This window comes from Thunnus albacares, chromosome 6 (genome assembly GCF_914725855.1).
Source record: "Thunnus albacares chromosome 6, fThuAlb1.1, whole genome shotgun sequence".
Taxonomy (NCBI): domain Eukaryota; kingdom Metazoa; phylum Chordata; class Actinopteri; order Scombriformes; family Scombridae; genus Thunnus; species Thunnus albacares.
The window spans coordinates 1,102,501-1,123,555 of NC_058111.1; the positions used below are offsets into that span (position 1 = coordinate 1,102,501).

General features: G+C 38.6%; 1 protein-coding gene across 3 annotated transcripts in view; it reads left to right on the forward strand.

The window, feature by feature from the left end:
• lrch3 (leucine-rich repeats and calponin homology (CH) domain containing 3) overlaps positions 1 to 20,347 on the forward strand; it is a 37,939-nt gene extending 17,592 nt beyond the window's left edge. Inside the window, exons 13-21 of one of the 3 annotated variants that reach the window (XM_044353845.1) lie at positions 879 to 923; positions 1,940 to 1,993; positions 8,179 to 8,250; positions 8,665 to 8,695; positions 8,785 to 8,898; positions 9,009 to 9,103; positions 9,853 to 9,990; positions 10,107 to 10,184; positions 15,983 to 19,598. In XM_044353845.1, the coding sequence (XP_044209780.1) occupies positions 879 to 923; positions 1,940 to 1,993; positions 8,179 to 8,250; positions 8,665 to 8,695; positions 8,785 to 8,898; positions 9,009 to 9,103; positions 9,853 to 9,990; positions 10,107 to 10,184; positions 15,983 to 16,144 (789 nt within the window). In that variant the 3' untranslated portion in view covers positions 16,145 to 19,598. Of the gene's footprint in view, positions 1 to 878; positions 924 to 1,939; positions 1,994 to 8,178; positions 8,251 to 8,664; positions 8,696 to 8,784; positions 8,899 to 9,008; positions 9,104 to 9,852; positions 9,991 to 10,106; positions 10,185 to 15,982 lie in introns of all 3 variants that reach the window. The other 2 variants (XM_044353846.1, XM_044353847.1) reach the window with 2 other exon arrangements.
• The last annotated feature ends 708 nt before the right edge of the window (positions 20,348 to 21,055 follow it).

Genomic DNA, 21,055 nt, shown 5'->3' on the forward strand with positions numbered 1-21,055 from the left:
ATCATGACATGTATCGTTATCGTGATATGTATCATTATCGTGATATGTGTCGTTATCATGACATGTATCGTTATCGTGATATGTATCGTTATCGTGATATGTGTCGTTATCATATGTATCGTTATCGTGATATGTGTTGTTATCGTGACATGTGTCGTTATCGTGACATGTAACGTTATCATGACATGTGTCGTTATTGTGATATGTATCGTTATCGTGACATGTGTCGTTATCGTGATATGTGTCGTTATCGTGACATGTGTCGTTATCGTGATATGTAACGTTATCGTGATATGTATCGTTATCGTGATATGTCGTTATCATGACATGTAACGTTATCGTGATATGTATCGTTATCGTGATATGTCGTTATTGTGATATGTATCGTTATCGTGATATGTGTTGTTATCGTGACATGTGTCGTTATCGTGACATGTAACGTTATCATGACATGTGTCGTTATCGTGATATGTGTCGTTATCGTGACATGTGTCGTTATCGTGATATGTAACGTTATCGTGATATGTATCGTTATCGTGATATGTCGTTATCATGACATGTAACGTTATCGTGATATGTATCGTTATCGTGATATGTCGTTATTGTGATATGTATCGTTATCGTGATATGTGTCGTTATCGTGATATGTGTCGTTATCATGACATGTATCGTTATCGTGACATGTATCGTTATCGTGATATGTGTCGTTATCGTGACATGTAACGTTATCGTGACATGTATCGTTATCGTGATATGTATCGTTATCGTGACATGTATCGTTATCATGATATGTGTCGTTATCGTGATATGAGAGTTTGGTCATATCGCCCCGCCCTAACGTGACATCACTAACTTTAAATACTGTTGTTGTTTTTCAGCATAAAGCAGCTCAGAGTCCAACCAAGACCAGTCCAGACAGTGAGGTGAGACTCTGTGTGTGTGTGTGTGTGTGTGTGTGTGTGTGTGTGTGTGTGTGTGTGTGTGTATGTGTGTATTACTGTGTGTGTGTGTGTGTGTGTAGTACTGTGTGTCCACATCTCACCTGTTAGAAAGGGTTAAACTGGCAGCAGTGATGTTTACAACATGAACATCAGCTGTTTATCTTTAATAATCAGGCCACAAACATTTAAAGCTGCTGATATTCTATATTTCCTTCATGTTTGGATCCAAACCAACAAACATACTAAGCACCGTCCTATTCCTACAGAGTTACGCTACTGATATTTAGCATTAAAAAGATATCTTTTGGTTCGTTGGTACTATTACAGGAGAAGCGCTGATTCAGTAAACGTTGAGTACAGTTAGACCCAGCAGGCTCCAGCAGGTTGGGCAGCAGACTACAGCCCTAATGAATTCATTAAGTTTAATTAATTTTTCCTTCTGAAAAAGGTTGTTTGGGGAAACTACAGTCGACTGTTTTCATACATCAGACATAAAGTAAGACCAGTGAACAACAGAGGAGTCCTGGTTAGTAGATCATTGTTGGATCCAAACATGAAGACAAACATGTTAAATCAGCAGAATGATGCTGTAATAAATGATTTATGACACATTTTACTGTCAGTGAGAATCTGATCTACTAGTGTGATGTAACGAGCTGCTCAGTGACTGAAACGTCTCTGCTGCGTGTTCTGATGATAAAAACACGACAAACTGCAGCTTTATAGTGAAAATCCTGCTCACAGATTCACCAGGTTGTTCACACGTTGATCTCATCCTTTAAACTCATTATTGTACAGAAGGATTGGAATCAGTCATTTGATGAGTTTTGGTCTTTCAGGTCCAAAAAAATGTGGTTTTACACAACAATCTGTGTGTTTTAGCCCCGCCCCCTCTCTGTTTAGACCACGCCCCCTCCATCACCATACCTGTTCACCTTCACATCTAGTCTGTGTGTGTGTCTGTGTGTGTGTGTGTGTGTGTGTGTATTTGTGTGTAGAACGTCTACCCCTCCAGACGCTCCACCCACACAGATGACTCCGCCCTCTTTATGGTAAGAGTTTGGCCACGCCCCCCCCCCCCAAAAAAAAATCTACTAACTGGGCCTTTAAACAAAAGTTTCTTCATCCGTCGACAAACTGACAGGAAGCGTTCAGATTTCTGAAACATCACCAGAGACGTCAAACACCCGTTTCCTGTGGATTTTCACAATTAAAGCGAGTAGAAAACAGTTTTAGTCGGGTCTTACTTTAAGAAATACAAACATGTTTATTATTGAACAAAAAGGCCAAATGTTCAGATGTTAAACTGCTAAATGTGGCTGCAGTTGGTCACGGCAGACATGTTGGAAATCTGAACTGTTCAAACCGAATCCAACCGATAGATCGATCGATCGATCAGCTGATCAATCCGACGTCATGACCTCAAACTGCACGTCGAACCGCAGCAGATCTGCAGATACTCAGCGACCAGCTAAGGTTTAACATGATGTTTAATCCATAGAGTCTGGTGGTTTGATGTGGTCTACACCAGTCCGACCAGTCTAACCAGTCCAGTAGAGACAACAGTCAGTAGAGACCTGGTTCATTATGGACGCAGCTGCAGCTGTTGACAGTAAACAAATCATTGTTTTGGTATTTATATGACAGTAAACTGAATATTTTGGGGTTTTGGATAAAACTTGAACTCTTTATTATAACGAGGACTTTTCACTATTTTCTGACGTTTTATAAACAGAACAATGAAATAAGAAAATAATCAGCAGATTAATCGATAATGAAACTAATAAAGTTTCAGTTCTAATCTGCAGTCTGTTGATATTCGATCAATAATGAAGAATCCGATCATTTCTGGTGATTTTACACAAATCTGACAGATGTTTGCTTCTCTGATCTTGTCTGATGGACTTTATTATTAATCAGCATGTGACACGTTTCCTCTTTAACTTCACCTGCAGACAGCATGAGCACACCTGTCATCATAACCCCGCCCCCTCTGTCATCATAACCCCGCCCCCTCCGTCCACCATCTTGCTCCTTTTTTTTTTTTTTACTGATGACGTCGTTCACGTCTGATGTTTGTTTGTTTGTTGACTTTAAGGTTGTGAATCAAACATCAGATATTAACGTGATTGAGACGTTTTGTAAATCTGGAAACTACAACTTCAGTATTTTTAGGTTTTAGGACAAAACAAAAGATCTGGAACCTAAAACTAGCTGGAATCATTATTAATGGACAGACAGGTGACGCAGCGTCTCATCAGTTTAACATCAAGTCAAAGAATCGTTTGATATTTTTTAAATTAGAGCCACTGATGACAACAGAAATACTCAGAATATTAAAGTCTGTAGTTCTTATAACTTTTGATTGAAGAAGTATTCTGATGATTAACTTATTGATCTTAATGAAGTATTCTGATGATTAACTTATTGATCTTAATGAAGTATTCTGATGATTAACTTATTGATCTTAATGAAGTTAACTCTTCAGAGGCTGAAACATATTTATCTTGTGTGGTTTGTTTACAGGATGCGTTATTATCAAGTTATTATCTTGACAAGATAACAGGAGACCAGATAGTGATAAATAGATAATTAATAAAGATCTTTGTTTTACACACAAGATAATTTGTGTGCACGTTTGTACAAGTTGTCATCTTGACAAGACACAAGATAATAACTGAGGCAGGATCCATCGTTGTGTTGTCAGTTATCTCGTTCACACAAGATCCATATTAATATTAATACATGATAATATCCTGTTATTGATTATTAACAAGAAATGAGAAAACAAACTGTGTGATAGATACAGATGTGGCTGTTGTGTCGTACATACAAGATACTGATGCTGTGAACAAGATAACATGATAATAACATGATCATAACATGATAATAACATGATAATAACAAGATGACAAGATGATAACATGATAATAACATGATAATAACATGATGACAAGATGATAACATGATAATAACATGATAATAACATGATAACATAACATGATAATAACATGATCATAACATGATCATAACATGATGATAACAAGATGATAAGATGATAACATGATAATAACATGATAATAACAAGATGATAAGATGATAATAACATGATAATAACATGATAACATGATAACATAACATGATAATAACATGATAATAACAAGATGATAACATGATAATAACATGATAATAACATGATAACATGATAACATAACATGATAATAACATGATCATAACATGATAATAACATGATGATAACAAGATGATAACATGATAATAACATGATAATAACAAGATGATAAGATAATAACATGATAATAACATGATAACATGATAACATAACATGATAATAACATGATCATAACATGATAATAACATGATGATAACATGATAATAACATGATAATACCAAGATAAGATGATAATAACATGATAATAACATGATAACATGATAACATAACATGATAATAACATGATAATAACAAGATGATAACATGATAATAACATGATAATAACATGATAACATGATAACATAACATGATAATAACAAGATAAGATGATAATAACATAATAACATGATAATAACATAACATGATAACATAACATGATAATAACATGATAATAACATGATAACATGATAATAACATGATAATAACATGATAACATAACATGATAATAACATGATAATAACAAGATGATAACATGATAATAACATGATAATAACAAGATGATAAGATGATAATAACATGATAATAACATGATAACATGATAACATAACATGATAATAACATGATCATAACATGATAATAACATGATGATAACATGATAATAACATGATAATAACAAGATAAGATGATAATAACATGATAATAACATGATAACATGATAACATAACATGATAATAACATGATAATAACAAGATGATAACATGATAATAACATGATAATAACATGATAACATGATAACATAACATGATAATAACAAGATGATAAGATGATAATAACATAATAACATGATAATAACATAACATGATAACATAACATGATAATAACATGATAATAACATGATAACATGATAATAACATGATAATAACATGATCATAACATGATCATAACATGATAATAACAAGATGATAAGATGATAATAACATAATAACATGATAATAACATAACATGATAACATAACATGATAATAACATGATAATAACATGATAACATGATAATAACATGATAATAACATGATAACATAACATGATAATAACATGATAATAACAAGATGATAACATGATAACATGATAATAACATGATAATAACAGATGATAACATGATAATAACATGATAACATAACATGATAATAACAAGATGATAAGATGATAACATGATAATAACATGATCATAACATGATAACATAACATGATAATAACATGATCATAACATGATAACATGATAACATAACATGATAATAACATGATCATAACATGATAACATGATAACATAACATGATAATAACATGATCATAACATGATAACATGATAATAACATGATCATAATATGATAACATGATAATAACATGATAATAACATGATAACATGGTAACATAACATGATAATAACATGATAATAACATGATCATAACATGATCATAACATGATCATAACATGATAACATGATACCATAACATGATAACATGATAATAACATAACAAGATAACATGATAATAACATGATAATAACATAACAAGATAAAATGATAATAACATGATAATTACATGATAATAACATGATAAAAAGTATGATAACAAGATAATAACATGATGATTACAAGATAACAAGATAATAATAAGATTATGATAATAACATAAGATAATAACAAGATAATAACAAGATAATAATAAGATAATAAGATAACAAGATAATAATAAGATAATAATAAGATAATAATAAGATAATAAGAGAATAACAAGATAATAACAAGATAATAACAAGATAATAATAAGATAATAAGATAAGATAATAATAAGATAATAATAAGATAATAAGAGAATAATAAGATAATAACAAGATAATAACAAGATAATAACAAGATAATAATAAGATAATAATAAGATAATAATAAGATAACAAGATAATAATAAGATAATAATAAGATAATAATAAGATAACAAGATAATAATAAGATAACAATAAGATAATAAGATAATGACAATAACATGATAATAATAAGATAATAATAAGATAATAATAAGATAATAATAAGAGAACTGGTGCAGACACATAGTTAATGTGAGATTCATCATCTTGTATCTTGATATTAGTTCACATGAGAAATGGAAACTGAATGAATGAAGTGAAATCAGAGGTTTGATATTTTAGGAATATAAAATGTTTAAATATTAATGGTCTCTTTTAAAGCTATTGATAATAGAAGAATGTAAGTTTACTGCACCTGTATTTATTATTAACTGTCTTCTTTCTCCTTCATCTTCATCCTCCTTCTTTGTTTCTTCCTGAACTTTGATTCTGTTTTCTTTTGTTGTTTCATTTGTTCTTAATTGTTTTTGTTTTCCTCTTTTCTTCACTTCCTCTTCAGTTTGTTCCTCTTCTTTCTTTCTGTTTCTTGTCTTTACCTGTGTGTGTGTGTGTGTGTGTGTGTGTGTGTGTGTGTGTGTGTGTGTGTGTGTGTGTGTGTTTTTCTGTGTGTCAGTGTGTGCTGGTGTTTGAAATCGACACCAACACAAACACGATAAAGAGACGACCTGGTTCACACAGACAGGTGACACATACGAGCTGCGGTTTGTGTCCTAAACATGTCGAACTAAAGGTTTAAAGGCTGTGAAACATAAAAACAACAAAGACGACACCTGCAGAAAGAGTGTGTGAGCACCGACTGGATGACTTCATCATATAAAACTCATTGATCCTTATGTTATAGATACACGTTATTGCTTTAATGCATTAACGTTCATAACTAAAACTACATTATAATCAGCTGACAACAGTCTACTAATACTATACTAATATAATATGTGGTACTGTTCTGACACATATAAATACATTGGTTGTTTATGAGAGTTGTAAATATAACAGCTATCAAAAAGAAAAGTCACAGCAGCCACAATGTGACCTTTGAATCGTCTCCGTAGCATTAAAACTGTAGATATCAGAACAACTGGTATATCAAACTGGTTCATAACTGGTTCATACGAGTCACTCAGAGGAACTATTTCTCCCATAAGGTTTAAAAAAAATAATTTAACTAACTTAGTTTTGTTGTATCAAATTGTTGCAGAAAAAGGTACCAGAGCAAAAAACTCTCTCTTGAAAATAAAAAGGGAGTCAGAGGTTCTTTAATGCCGGCAAAAAAGGGGAGCAAGTAGCACTTTTACAAAGAACCAAATCGCTCCAAAGGTTTTTTCTTTGGGGTTCATTGTTTTTATGTCCTTGGGTCGGCTTAGGTCACACCTTATCATCCACCCTCCCTAATTTCTGACCAATTATTATCTTTTATCTCCGTCACTCGTTGTTGGTCAAAACTCTTCAAAACAGGTTTTGAGGTGTTTGAGGATATGTACTGGCATATTCAATTCTACCTGATTATATCCAATTTATATATAAGTATTGGGAATCATTTTACACCATTATTGCCAAGTTGTCTTCTGGCCTCTTATTTTTTTTTATAAGTTATTCTAGTCATTTTACACCCTTATTTCTTGATCTCCTCCAGAGAGTATGTTTGAAAGGTGAAGACTTTAGCAGACCCAAGCAAAGTGACATGTAATACAAACACACTCAAATTTCTCCAGTGTATGATTATGATTCTTCTACCGTGCCTCTATACGTACAGTGTGATTAAATATGAATCATGAGATTATAACTACACCAGTACAAATTGTATCACACTAGCCCTTATTGCTTATAAACTTATAAAATCAATCTGCATAGCTTAATATTGTCTTTAAGCACACCAATGACTTTTAATGAAAATACACCACAGTTTAACAAAGTTAATATTCTGTTCACTGTATCAGTGACATCATGTCATTGTTTCTGTATCTGACTTGAAGAACATGACGTGTGATCGAGTTCAGTTTGAAGCTGTTGATCCGTTTTACTTCCGTTTCTTCTCTGAGTTCTGTTTTAATTTTTTCTTTTAATTTTTGTTTTCATTTCTGCCGTTTTCTGTTTTTTTGTCTTTTTCCCTTTTCTGCCTCGTCGTCTTCTTCTCTTTGTGTGTCTGTCAGTCTCTGGCCGGAGTGTCTGTAGACGGCTGTCGCTCTCTCTCCTCTGATAGCGCCGCCTCCTGTCTGCTGCAGGTACTGCATCCTGCATCCTGCTGCTGCTTCCTGTCTGTCTGCATGTTTAAATGTGTCCTGCTCTACTGGAAACAAACCTACAAACTGGTTTATAACTTAACTTAGTCTGAGTGAAGTTTAGAAGCATAACTCTGGTCTTATTTTATATTTTCTTTCTTTAAATCATTTGCAGAACCTCATTTGAAATTTGTTGACGATAATAAAAATAAAGAATATCATCAGAGTTACACTGTAAGCTTCAGATTCAATTCTGGACTTTTTGGTCAGAATTGAAAATGTTGAATGTTTAAGTCCCGGATTTCAGCCCATGTCTGGTTTCATCCGAGGAGTGTGTATCAGTCATGTGTGTGTAGGTGTGTGCAGGTGTATGCAGGTGTGTGCAGGTGTGTAATGTCCTGTGTTGTGTCTCTGCAGGGAGAGGACAGAGCCGCTCTGTCTCCTACAGGTAAGACTAAACTAAAATATGACTGATGTTTTGTCGTTTGTTAGATTCACAGATTCATTTTGACTCCGCCTCCTGTTTTTTTCCTCCAGCCAATCAGTCACCTTCTTACCCCAGCTCCGGGGGCGTGGCCTCCTGTCGGACAGCCAGCGTGAGACCAGAGAGCTTCCTGTATCGCCTCGGCCAGAAGGAAGAGAAGAGGAGAGGTGAGACGCGGTCCAGATGCGGCCAATCAGAAGAGGTTTTGGCTTTGTCAACTTTACCTGTCAGCTGACTGGCCAATCGTATCTGAGTGTGTTCCCTCTCTGACCTGCAGGTGACGCTGCTGCTGCTCCTCAGAAACAGGAGGAAGCTCCTGCTGCTCCAGTTCTGGTCGGAGAAGACGCAGAGCTGGTGGAGCAACTCAGAAAGGTTCGTACCTCTCACACCTGTCTCACCTCTCACACCTGACTCACCTGCAGGCTGCAGAGTCTGTAGCTACAGCAGATGTGAGGTCAGATATGTAACGCTGATCATTAATTACAACGATATTTGTATCTGCAGTTCTTCAAAAATCTTAAAAAGCATCAAATTCTTCAAAAAAATCCTTTGAAGGTTTTAAAAAGTCTTGAATTTAATGAAGTGAGCTCTGCAGAAACCCGTCATCTCTCCAGGCGACTATCTTGTGGCTCAAAATGCCCAGAAAATAGTAAATAAACAGTCATATTTACAGTTGTTTAAATGTTTAAAACAAACAAACAAAGGTTCTCTGACATCGGTTCTGTGTTGGAGCATTAATGTCAGTATCTCTGCCTGGTTGTCGTTGTTCTGGCTTTGCTGCGGTGATGTACAGGTCTACTGCAGGACCTCGGGACCAGGTTCAGTTATTCTTCAACAGTGTCAAACTTTGATCATCAGCGTCTGACTTTGGTTCAAACTGAACAAATGTCCACAGAACAACACTTCCTGTGGCCAGTTAACAATAAAAGTCATACACTGTTCTACAGCTGGGACGCTTTTACTGTGAAAACCAGACACAGGATGTGCAGTGTGAGGTTTGATCTGTGGTGGATAAAAACTGATCAGCAGGTCAGATTGATGTGAGTGAAGTTCACCAGCTGAGGACTGATGACATCACAGCAGGTTTGATGGACTTCATGTTAACTTCTGTCTCTGTCCAGAACATCGAGGCTCGTCTGAAGGTGTCGTTGCCTAGCGACCTGGGAGCAGCGCTGACAGACGGGGTGGTGCTGTGTCACCTGGCCAATCACGTGCGACCACGGTCCGTCCCCAGCATCCACGTCCCCTCCCCTGCGGTGGTGAGTGCAGCCAATAGGAGCTCTGACCGTACAGACACATTTTAACCAATGAGAACGCTGCTGCTGCTGCATGATGTCATCGTAAACACCACCTGTCCTCCGTCTGTGTCCTGCAGCCTAAACTCACCATGGCCAAATGTCGAAGAAACGTGGAGAACTTCCTGGAGGCGTGTCGCAGGATCGGCGTCCCACAGGTAACACACACACACACACACACACACACACACACACACACACACACACACACACACTGCGTAGTGAGGCTGTGTGTCTTATCTAACTCATAAATTATCGTCCAGACTGATATCACAGTTTACTGCAGGTGTTCGTGTGTGTTTGTCGGCTCGTCAGTAACAATAAAATGTCTGAACAGGAATCTCAAACCAGAGACGCTGACGGTTTTATTTTTACACTTAAAATTCTGCTCAGTTTTTATCACAGTCACAATATTAATGAAACACAAATCTAATGGATGTGTTGTATCAAGGTTGTTGTTTATGTAAAAAAAAACAAAAAAAAAAAACTGCCGGCGGCCAATTTATCAGGTTTTTTCAGACTCTGAACTATGATCAGTGTCAGCCTCAGACTCCAGTATGGGTTGGGTTAAACTAACTGGACGGATGCTGTTTGAACCAGTGTTTATAACCTGCTGGCTGAACTGTGAGGCTGAAGGAGGGAAAAACAAGGAGCGGACAGCGAGGTCACAGCCGCTAAACACTGCATTCTGCTGACACACTCGTGTCAAAACTCAGGTTTTTTTTTGTGTCTGTTTTCAACCATTGAAAAGCTTTTCTACAAACATCAGAGACTCAGTGATATTAAAGCTTCATGTTTAAATGTTAACGGTCTGTGACATCACTGTCCGCTCCGCGTCGTTTCTTCCTCTGATGAAACTATACGAAGCTGCTTCTCTTCAACTAACAACTTTCTTTCTTCTCTTTCATCTTCCTTTCATTAATCCTTTTTTATTCTGTCCATCTCATTCCTTTGTCTTCTCGCTTTTATTCCTCACCATGTCATCAATAACCCCCCCCCCCCCCCCTCCTCCTTCCACACACACACACACACACACACACACACACACACACACATACAGGACAGTCTGTGTTCAGTGGGGGAGGTCCTGGACGGGAGAGGGGGCGGGGTTTATATGACGATGGGCGTGTTGCTCAGCATGGCTCCGCCCCTGACCGGCCCCTCCCCTCAGGTCCAGCTGGCGGGCTTCGCTCTCTTCTACCTGTCCGTCATGTCTGTGCTCTGCGCCATCTACGTCCACCTGGCGCCGCACGTCTGAACCCGAACCTGAGCGTAAAATGTCTGCTGAGTCCAGCCTGACGTCACACACGGATGAGACAGATGTTTCATCAACAGAACAACATTAATCAATAATGACTGAAATAAGATTCATAGCACAACCTTTAAAGGAATAGTCCAACATTTTGTGGTTATCCAGCTCAACATACAGACTGGAGGAAACAGCTAGTCTGGTTCTGGATATCATTCATCTGGTATCTGATGGTCCAGATGGCAGGTAGCCCAGACATTCTTCTCCCGAGCCACAAACTCCAGCTCTTCCTGGAGCATCCCGAGGTATTCCCAGGCTAGATGGGAGATATATACCTCCAAACCTCCACAGCGAGGCGTCCAGGAGTCCTGATCAGATGTCTGAACCACTTCAACTGACTGTTTAATGTGAAGGCTCCTCAGCCTGCTCATGACGGGAGGGGAGGGTTGGGACGTAGATTGATAAAAGTAAAATTTCAGACTTAGTCCACGTCCTCCAGCTCCACCTGGAGGATCTGAAGGTCTTCCCAGGCCAGATGGAATATATGATCCCTCCATCATCTTCTCCATCTGCCTTGGGGGTTTCCCTTAATTGGACTTGCTGGGAAAACCTTCCACAGGGAGGAGACCAGGAGGAATCCTGATCTGAACCACCTCAGCTGAGTCCGTCTGATGTGAACAAGAAGGGTTTATTTCTGAGATTCCTTCCAGAAGTCTGAACTCCAAAACCTGCAAGTGAAACTCCTTTTGGTCACTTGTATCCTTGATATCGTTCTTAAAGTATCTCCAGAAGCTCATGATGTAGATAATCCCTCCAGATTAGATACATATACATATATACACACCTGAACTGACTCTTTTTGATGTGAACCAACAGTGTTTGTGTCTGAGTTCCTCACAGATGTCTGAACTCCTCCTGTCTCTAAGGGTAAACCCAGACACCCTGAGAGGGAAACTCCTTTCGGCTGCTTGTATCTACGATCTCATTCGTTCAGACACTACAGAAAGCTCATGATGGTAGGTGAGGGTTGTAGTGTGGTGTTGTCAGACCTGATGGGATTTGTAATCCCTACTGTCTGGTCCTGGAGTTTCCTGGAAAATCTCCTGAGGTGGTCATGGAATCATTTCTACGGCTTGTATCTGTCTCATTCTTTAGGCATGAACGTAGAGGTCCGATTTAGTTCCCGTCTTACCACAACACCTGCATCACTACAGATGCTGTTGATCTCCTGTTATTCTCTGTCAACAACAACACAAGGTACTTGAACTCTTTCACTTGAGCACCGACTCACTCCAAACCTGAGAGGAACAATCCCAGTTTTCCAGCAGAGCACCACGGACTCGAGTTGGAGGTGCTGAACTTCATCCCCACTGCTTCACACCACATCATCTGCAGACGTAGATGTCTGGTTTTACAGTTAAAAATTACACCTACCTTATCAAAACAGACATGTTGCATCTCCTGCTTAATGCATACACAGATGGTATGTGAAACAGTTTGTGGTTTTAGGGTTGTACCTTAGTTTCAGACCTGTGGATCACTGCCCTCAGTCCTGATTTGCTCAGTGGATTCGTCACTGATGGATGTTTCCCCGGTTAGACAAACACCACAGCCAATCAGAGCTCTGTAGGCGGGATCATCTTCTTGTGCCAAAGCCAGAAAAATGTTGACAAGCTTGGATGAGATGAACACAGCCGGGATCAGACTACAGGATGTAGTTTTCAGAGTGAAATGGATCCAGACTTCATGACTTCCGGCTGGGTTGAACAACAGCATACCGGCACAAAAACCAAAACACGGATGAAAAGGCTTTTAGTTCTGGTTACAGTTTTCACTTTTTCAGAATAGCCATCCAGAACAAAATGATTCTGGTAGACGCACCGCTTTCTGACGTCTTCGTCTAGTGCGTTGGATCCATGTCGAGAACATGTCGCCTTAGTTTCAGCCGTCCTGCGGCCGTCGTCCAGCAGAACCAGACTCAACTTCTGCTGCAACACGACCCGCCGTCGTCTGGCAAAGCGCTGCGATGGCCAATCACATACACACAAGCGCACATTCCTGGTGGACTACTTTGTAACACAACAAAAAATAAAACAGTTGCTGCTGTGATAACTTTCCAGAGTTGTAAAATCCGGTCTGTGAGTGTTATGAACCTCTGATCAGTCTTAGATGCATTAATCTGTAGCTTCAACTCAACTTCCTGGATTGCATTTCGTTGTCTCAGCAGAATCTCAAACAACACGTCTCCAACAAGTTGGATTCAGTAGCTTTTTATTGAATTCACTAATCAAATTAGACTCCTTGATCAGTTCTTATAATCGTTGTGTATCGATGATCAAGGCCTCAGTCTGCTTCTTCTAACAACGTCTGGTTCCAACGTCAGAACAGACAGACGATATGATTGGTCAGGCGTGTGGACTACTGTCTGTCACTTTTCACATGCACAATCAAGTTTAACACCGGGCATGTCTTTGGTGGGAAAATACGAACTAGTTTGTTTGAAACAGACTGAGACCTTCACGATGATCATGTAAAAATCTAAAACCTGTGATCCTTCAGGTGAAATTCAAACTGAACAATCATCCCAAAGTTTTCCCCCTGAAGCTCGTCTCCTGCCTGTTGAAGCTCCGCCCCCTGTGCCTTATGTTTGGCTGCCTGTCTGACTGTGTTTTTTACTGTTTTTACGGTTTGTAAAGTGGTTCAGAGTCGCCTCCTCCTCCCAGGTCAGACAGAAACCTGTATGCTGGATAAGAAGCTTCGTTCACCAAAAATCAGTGTTTTCCATGTGTGGTCTTCCTCTCTGTGAGCACAACCAGTAGAAACGCCTTTAACATGGCTGTTTCTCTTCATCAGAGCAGGAAGTGAAGGAATCTGAGTAGGAAGCAGTCGGTGTTCATTCCACTGCAGGAACTTAACGTGACGTAGATCCATCTCAGCTTCTTCTTTTGTTTCCTCTGTTCTTTGCCCACTTTGGTGACAATTTCCTGGAAATAAATTGTTGCTCTGCTCAGGAGGTGATACTGAATCCAAGTTCAGATGCACAACAAGGTCAACTACAACAAACACAACAACTGTAACCACAACGTTCCTGCTTTACCAGTACGAAGCAGGACAACCAGTCCTTTAAAACAGAATAGTGGGGAAGTCTTGTTGGACATAGGAACAGAAAAGTACCTGCAGACTGCTGTGTTGGTCCCAGTTCCTCATGACTACTCTTCACCCACTAATGGTCTCTAAGGTAACGGACGATATAGTGTTCATGGGGAAGAGGTTGTTTAGAGTTGGTGGAACACAGAACTCAGATACAAGCAGAACAACAAAAACTAAAAAGCTCAAACTGCAAAGTGGTTTGACGCGCTGGACGCCACCAGTCCTCCATACACACGACGTCCTGCTGTCGGCTTTTTAATGACGTATATCTGAAACGTCTCGGTGTGTAAAATACGGCAGAAACACAAGAAGAACCTGGAACCGAAGACTGAAACGGTTCTGAGAGGTTTGTAAGTTCCTGCAGTGGAAAAAGACAGCTGATGGTTTCCTGTTGGACTTCTTAAAACTGTCAGAATTCAATATAAAAAACTCACACTTTTGTCCCGTGATGACAGCTGCATTTTTAAGAGATGAAGAGTGGTGAGGATGATGAGGATGTGTTTGAGTGTTTTTTTTAACGGACCGTGTGCCTCTGCTCTGTCCTCATGTTGGACAATGTTTCCCTCTGAGCTCCATTAATAAAATAACTGAAGCACCTCGACTCTTCTGTGTTTTTGTCCATCATCTCCATCAGTAAAACAAATATTTAGTTTTTAATATTTAACCAGGAAGTCTCATGGCCAAAATGGCTGCTCAGCGTAAATTAACACTGGAAAACGACTTAGTTGAGTTTGCAGATGATGTGTACAGTCACTGTCCTGTAAACCAAACAGAGACCAGTTTAAACTGAAATCGATCAAGTTGTTCTTCAATCCAAACTGTGCATCAGTTTATTATTTTAAATCACAGATATAGACGTCATGTTTTCCTTCCACCAGACTTTTCTATTTTAAACCAGTAATATCAGGCAGTAGATGATTGATGACGTCACACCTGTCTTCGATAATTAAATGCAATTAAATAATTTCAGTTGACACACAGATTCGTTCTCTTCAAGATTAAATCTTCGCCGTCTCCTCCTCGACTTCTCGGTGACACTTGACCCGTTCAAGTTCATCACTTCCTCCTCTGCCTCCTTTCAGAAACACAACAGCAGTCAACTGGTCCCAGTAAAACCAGTTTCTCTAAATGAACAGGGTGATAAAGATGATAGAAAATTTTATTTCATCTTTTCTCTGACGAACAAAAGTTTACTCAAGGTCCACTGAGTCTGTAGCTTTCAACCACATCTTCTCTGTTATCATGTGACCCAACTATTTAACCGCAGTCACCCCAGTGTCTGATGAAGGGCATGAGATGTGGTCGAAAGCTCCGGGTTATTTGGGTACAGACTGAACTTTCACACTCGCTCCTGTTTGTCTTTCACCTTTTCTCTCCTCCATCAGTTCATTTGACATTTTGAGTTGAGTTTGCTCCTCGTTTATCCCATCTGTTGCCATGGTTACTATTGTTTTCATTCATTTGATTTAACCATCCGTTGACCCGCCTTTTTCCGTTGTTTTTTTTTTCTCCCTTTTTCCACCCCTGTGTCTTCTTCTGTGGTGTCTGTCTCTGTAGAGTCAGTTGTGTCTTCCTCTGCACATCCTGGAGGAGCGAGGGCTCCCCCAGGTGGCCGGAACCGTCGGCGCACTGCTCAATCTGGCCCCACCCCGACACCCCGTAACCACGACGACGACAACGACATCATCAACCATACCTGGACCCTCTGTCACCATGTAGACAACGTCGACACCGCCGCCGCCACCACACACGCTCAGTCTGCCTCCTGTCACGCTGCAAGGTTGTTTTAGGTGATCAAGTTGACGAAACACCTGAAAACCTCCAGAACAGCAGATCTGGACCTGATGGAGACGTGAACACACCTGTGGATCCAAATATAATAAAATACACTGACAACAGATTTAACACTAGCAACATGATCACATGACAGAGCGTCAGGTGATCCCTCCTTTAATGATTGGACGGTCGTATTTGATGGGATAGATTTATGTTTACTCCTCTGAGTGCAGGATGAGTCTGATAAAATATTTTAACCTTTGACAGGAAGAGAAAAAACGATGAATATTCAGAAACTCAAATTATAACATGACAGGCTCAAATAAGTCTTTCAGTTTCTGAGGAGGAGCAAGAAAACAACGTGACAACATCAGCTAACATGATGGAAACGGTTTGTTTTGATGTTGTTTTGTTGTTTTTGGATTTTGGTGACGTAGCTAACTTTATGGGTGTAGTTGGTGAGAAACTGATTTATCTGAAAGTTCTGATTTATCTGGCTGAGATAAATAATCCAGGACAAACATGGATGTCAGCTCATTTTTATGAATTAAACCTAAATTTATTGGATATATTGTTATATTGTCAACACTGTTACACACTGTGGTGAAGATTTAGGCTTGTACAGCTTTATGCAAACTTTATGACATTAACTTGATTTAGTTTTATATTATTTATTTATGGATCTACAAAACAAACTGAATCCAAATGATATCATGTCAAAGTGAAAACTTAATTCCAAAATATTACAAAATCTAACAAGAAATTAACTGAAAATTGAACATTCACATCACATAAATAGAACAAAAACAAAATATTATTGTTTCACTTTGGTTTGAAGATAATCGAGCTCGATGCTAACTGCTAACGATAGCTAACGTAAATGTAAGTTTAAAAATGACACTAATGTAGCTCGCTGCTAACGATAGCCAACATTGATATAGTTGGACTGGAAATGACGCTAATATAAGGAAGGTTACTGCTAATGTTTTTATTAGAGATGACAAGAAACGAGCAATGAGCTGAAACAAAAGTGCCTGTCGGACTCGAACCAGAGATGTTGTTCATGGTCCTAAGCTAGGCGGCGCCTAGTTCACTGCTAACATCCACTAACATTATAACGTAGCCGGTTTGGAGTTTAAGCTAACACAGCTAACTGTAGTTAACATTAGTTACTCTGTTTGGAGTTGATTACGCTAGCACTGTGAAGTACTATTGATAGCAAACACAAACATTATCAACCCAGTTGGTGTAAAGATGAAACTACAAGTTAGTTTCAAACATTCGCTAACATTAATGTACTGATGCAAGTTAACGTCACAGAGTTGGTTTCGAAATGACGCCAATCCTGCTAACTGCTAGCAAATGTAGATCTGGTTTGAATGCTTACTGCTAATATTAGCTAACATTGTGAACAGAATATTTTTTAAGTTGAGTGACCATCTAAAAAACATCAATTAATAATCTAGTTTGATTTGAGGTTAAAGTTGTGTTAAACATTAGTTAACATTCGCCCAGTTAGTGTTAGCGTAGACTTCGATTATGTAATCGACATTTCTGATTGGCTGTTCTGAGCGTGAAAGCTACAAAAGACGATGAGCTAACGTTAATATACTGGGTTTTGGGTTTAAGCTAATATAATTTCATGCTAACGTCAGTTAATGTGGATAAAGTCGGATTAGGGTTTACACCAACAATGCTAATAGCTGAAGATAGCAAACATGGATGTATAGTAATTGTTTTAAACATGCTAACATTAAGCTAACACAACTAGCTATAAAGTTGTAGCTAATGTAGCTTGATGCTAACGTAGCTGCAATCAGTTGGATCTTCAGCTCTGTGTTTTGTGTCTCCACCAGATCCAAAATGTAATTTTTATATTTAAAGTGACAGAGTTTGGTTTTTTTTATTGTGTTCTGGGTCGAGTTAAATCCAAACTATCTGATCCTGAACCCGGACCTGCAGGACATCTCGTCTCCACACAGGACTGTTTTTATTCTTCTGCCATCTGATGGTTTCTCTCTGTTGGTGTTACAGCTGATGGAGCTGTTCGATCACCACTCGATTGATCCTCCGCATGATCATCCACCACATCTGATCAGAACCTTCATCACATCACATGGTTTTGTTCCTTTTAGTTCCAATGAAACAATTATATTATAGACCAGTGGTTCTCAGTTTGGGGTTATTTTAGGACTATTATCTAAAAATCTGTGGGTTTTGTGAATAATTGCATCTAACAAACATTCAGATGAAACAGTCTGATGTTTTGAGGGGAAAGTCTGTGGTGGACGTGTGTTAGTGGTGATGAGGAGTCAGACTGAAGCAGCTGTGTTCAGATAACGGTCCACAGATGTAACTGTAGACAGTGACTGAAGGTCCTGATGTGATTGGCCAAGGAGGATCAGGTGGTGCTCCGACTCATGTTTCTGTGCGTTCTGGGACATTTTTCCCCGTCACTTTACCTTCAGGAGGCGACTGCGTGTCGTCCTGGAAACGGCCGACAGTGGGCTGTTTATCTTTTATCAAAATGTATGTGTACAAATATATTCTGTAAATATATACATATATATATATGAGGCTGACACTTGTTGCCATGACAACACAGAGCATCACGGACGCTCAGACAGACGTAGTCCCGAATCAAAGGTCAAACAAACTTTAATACGGTTTGAAAATATACGAAGCTCCAAATCGACCTCCTTAATTACCCGTTCACACCTGCAGCTGCTCACTAACGGCCTCTGACGGACGTCACCTGTTCACACCTGCCGAGCTGAAAGCAGACAGGTGTTTGCTGACATGTTGGCCATTTTTATAAGCTGACGAGGTGTCAGATTTGGTTTACAGGTTGTTTCTTCGCTGCCTCCTAGTGGACAAAACAAATCAGTGAACGCAGCTTTAAATAGAAAATCATGTTTTCAGCAGTTTTTTTTTGCTCCTTTTAGACTTTTTTTGGTCACTTTTTTAAGTCTTCGTGACCTCAGCTCTTCATATGTTACTCTTTCTCTACACAGAACTTTATTTATTATTGTTATCCAGCAGCAGGTTGTGTCTTCAGGTATATTTGATCTAATTTTATCTACTCTGAATGATGAACTTCTGCTTTCACTCTGCTCTTCTGCAGTTTGTGGAAGTGTTGGTTCAGTTCCAGACAGTTGAAAATAACTTTGAAGATAAAAGCTGCAGCTGGATAACCTGTAAATATACTAATGTTTTGATTCTGTGGTGACAGATGGAGCCGACGTCTTCTCTCAAAAAGCTGTTTTCACATTTACTGAAACAGCCAATCAGAGAAGAGTCCACCTGCTGCCTCCGGTTTACCTTCTGGTTTAGAAGCAGCTGTTCCAGCGAGCAGCAGCCAAAACCTCCTCTGATGTTTGAACTTGTTGAGCTGCTGGAAGCGAAGACGAGCTAAAAGTTTTATATTTAATTTCAGTTTTTCCATTTCCATGTTTTTATTAAGAGCTCATGCTGCATTCAGGTCCCGTGGGACACGCTGAGGGTGGTTGTCAATCAACAGAAAATTATTGAATAATATTTTGAGTCATTTTTGTAAAACTAAAATAACTAAATGAAGCTGGTTTAATTGATTAGTAGAGAAAAAACTCTACAGTTTAATCAATAATCTCAACATTCATCTGATTCCGATGAGGTTGAAATCCTGAACTGTCATTCCCCCCCCCCGTTGTACCTGAACGCAGCATCAGGCCTTCACTTTGAGCCAGCAACATTTGTGTGCCCTGAATTCAGACTCTCAGGCTGAGAGGAGTTTCGGGAGCCTGTGAGGCTGAACTCGGGGCCCAGCAGCCCTGCAAGGAGGCTCAGACGGTTTTGGACTGAACGACGACGTGGTTTCATGTTTTGTACAGATGTTCTCATGTTTTTCTTCTTCTTCTTCTTCGTGTGTTTCTCCTGCGGCGGTGACGGGGTCATGTGATGGTGGGGTCACGTGACCGCGTGGGGTTTTTCAAAGGACATTCCACTGTTTTTACGCGGAGGACAAACAGACTTTCTCACAGTTTTTAAGTTTTAACATTTTTTCACTTTGTTTAATTTTTTTGCTGAGAAACTGTATAAAAGATTTGAACACAGCTGTATGAAGAGTTGAGTTAAGTTTAAGTGCATTAAATAAATATTTTAATTTGACTCTCTGATTGATGTTGATGCTCTTTGTGGCTGCAGGATGTTTGACTCATGAAGGCGTTTTTTTTTTTTTCAACCACATATTTGTATTTGTGAGAAACTGGGCAGTGATGTGATGATGATCTTTAGTGTGTTTATTTTCAAGATAACCATTAAAGTAGCAGCTACAACCTGAACATCACCTGCTGCTGAAGAAACATCCAGATGTAGCAGATGTAGACAGACCCAGGATCAGTGTCTCCTGTAAAGAAATATTGTGTGAACAACATTTATTTTATTTTATTTTTGATCTTTTATTTAAAGACGTTAAAATCAAGATCTCATTTCCAACAGATCTGAGTTAGTTCAACATCAATAAAAGTCATTAAAAGTGGATTTTTAAGTTCTGTATTGATCGGTGATCAGAGTCCATCACAGAAAAACAGCTTCAAGATGAAACTCAAAGAGTTTTTGGTTCCAGAACAGCTGATACTATGAGTCACCATGGCAACAGAGCCTCCATTTGAATCCAGCGGCACGTAGAGATGTTAATGCGTGTGTATGTGGACGACTGAGTCCGAGCAGGAAAAGTGTCAATAAAGTTTTATTCAGTGTCGTCCGTTAATTGATCGTTTATCAGACTCACATTTCCTTTAATGATGATAAAGTGGAATCTGACTGTTTATCAAAAGCTGCAGCTGCATTTTAAATATATTTGTTCAGCTTTAATTT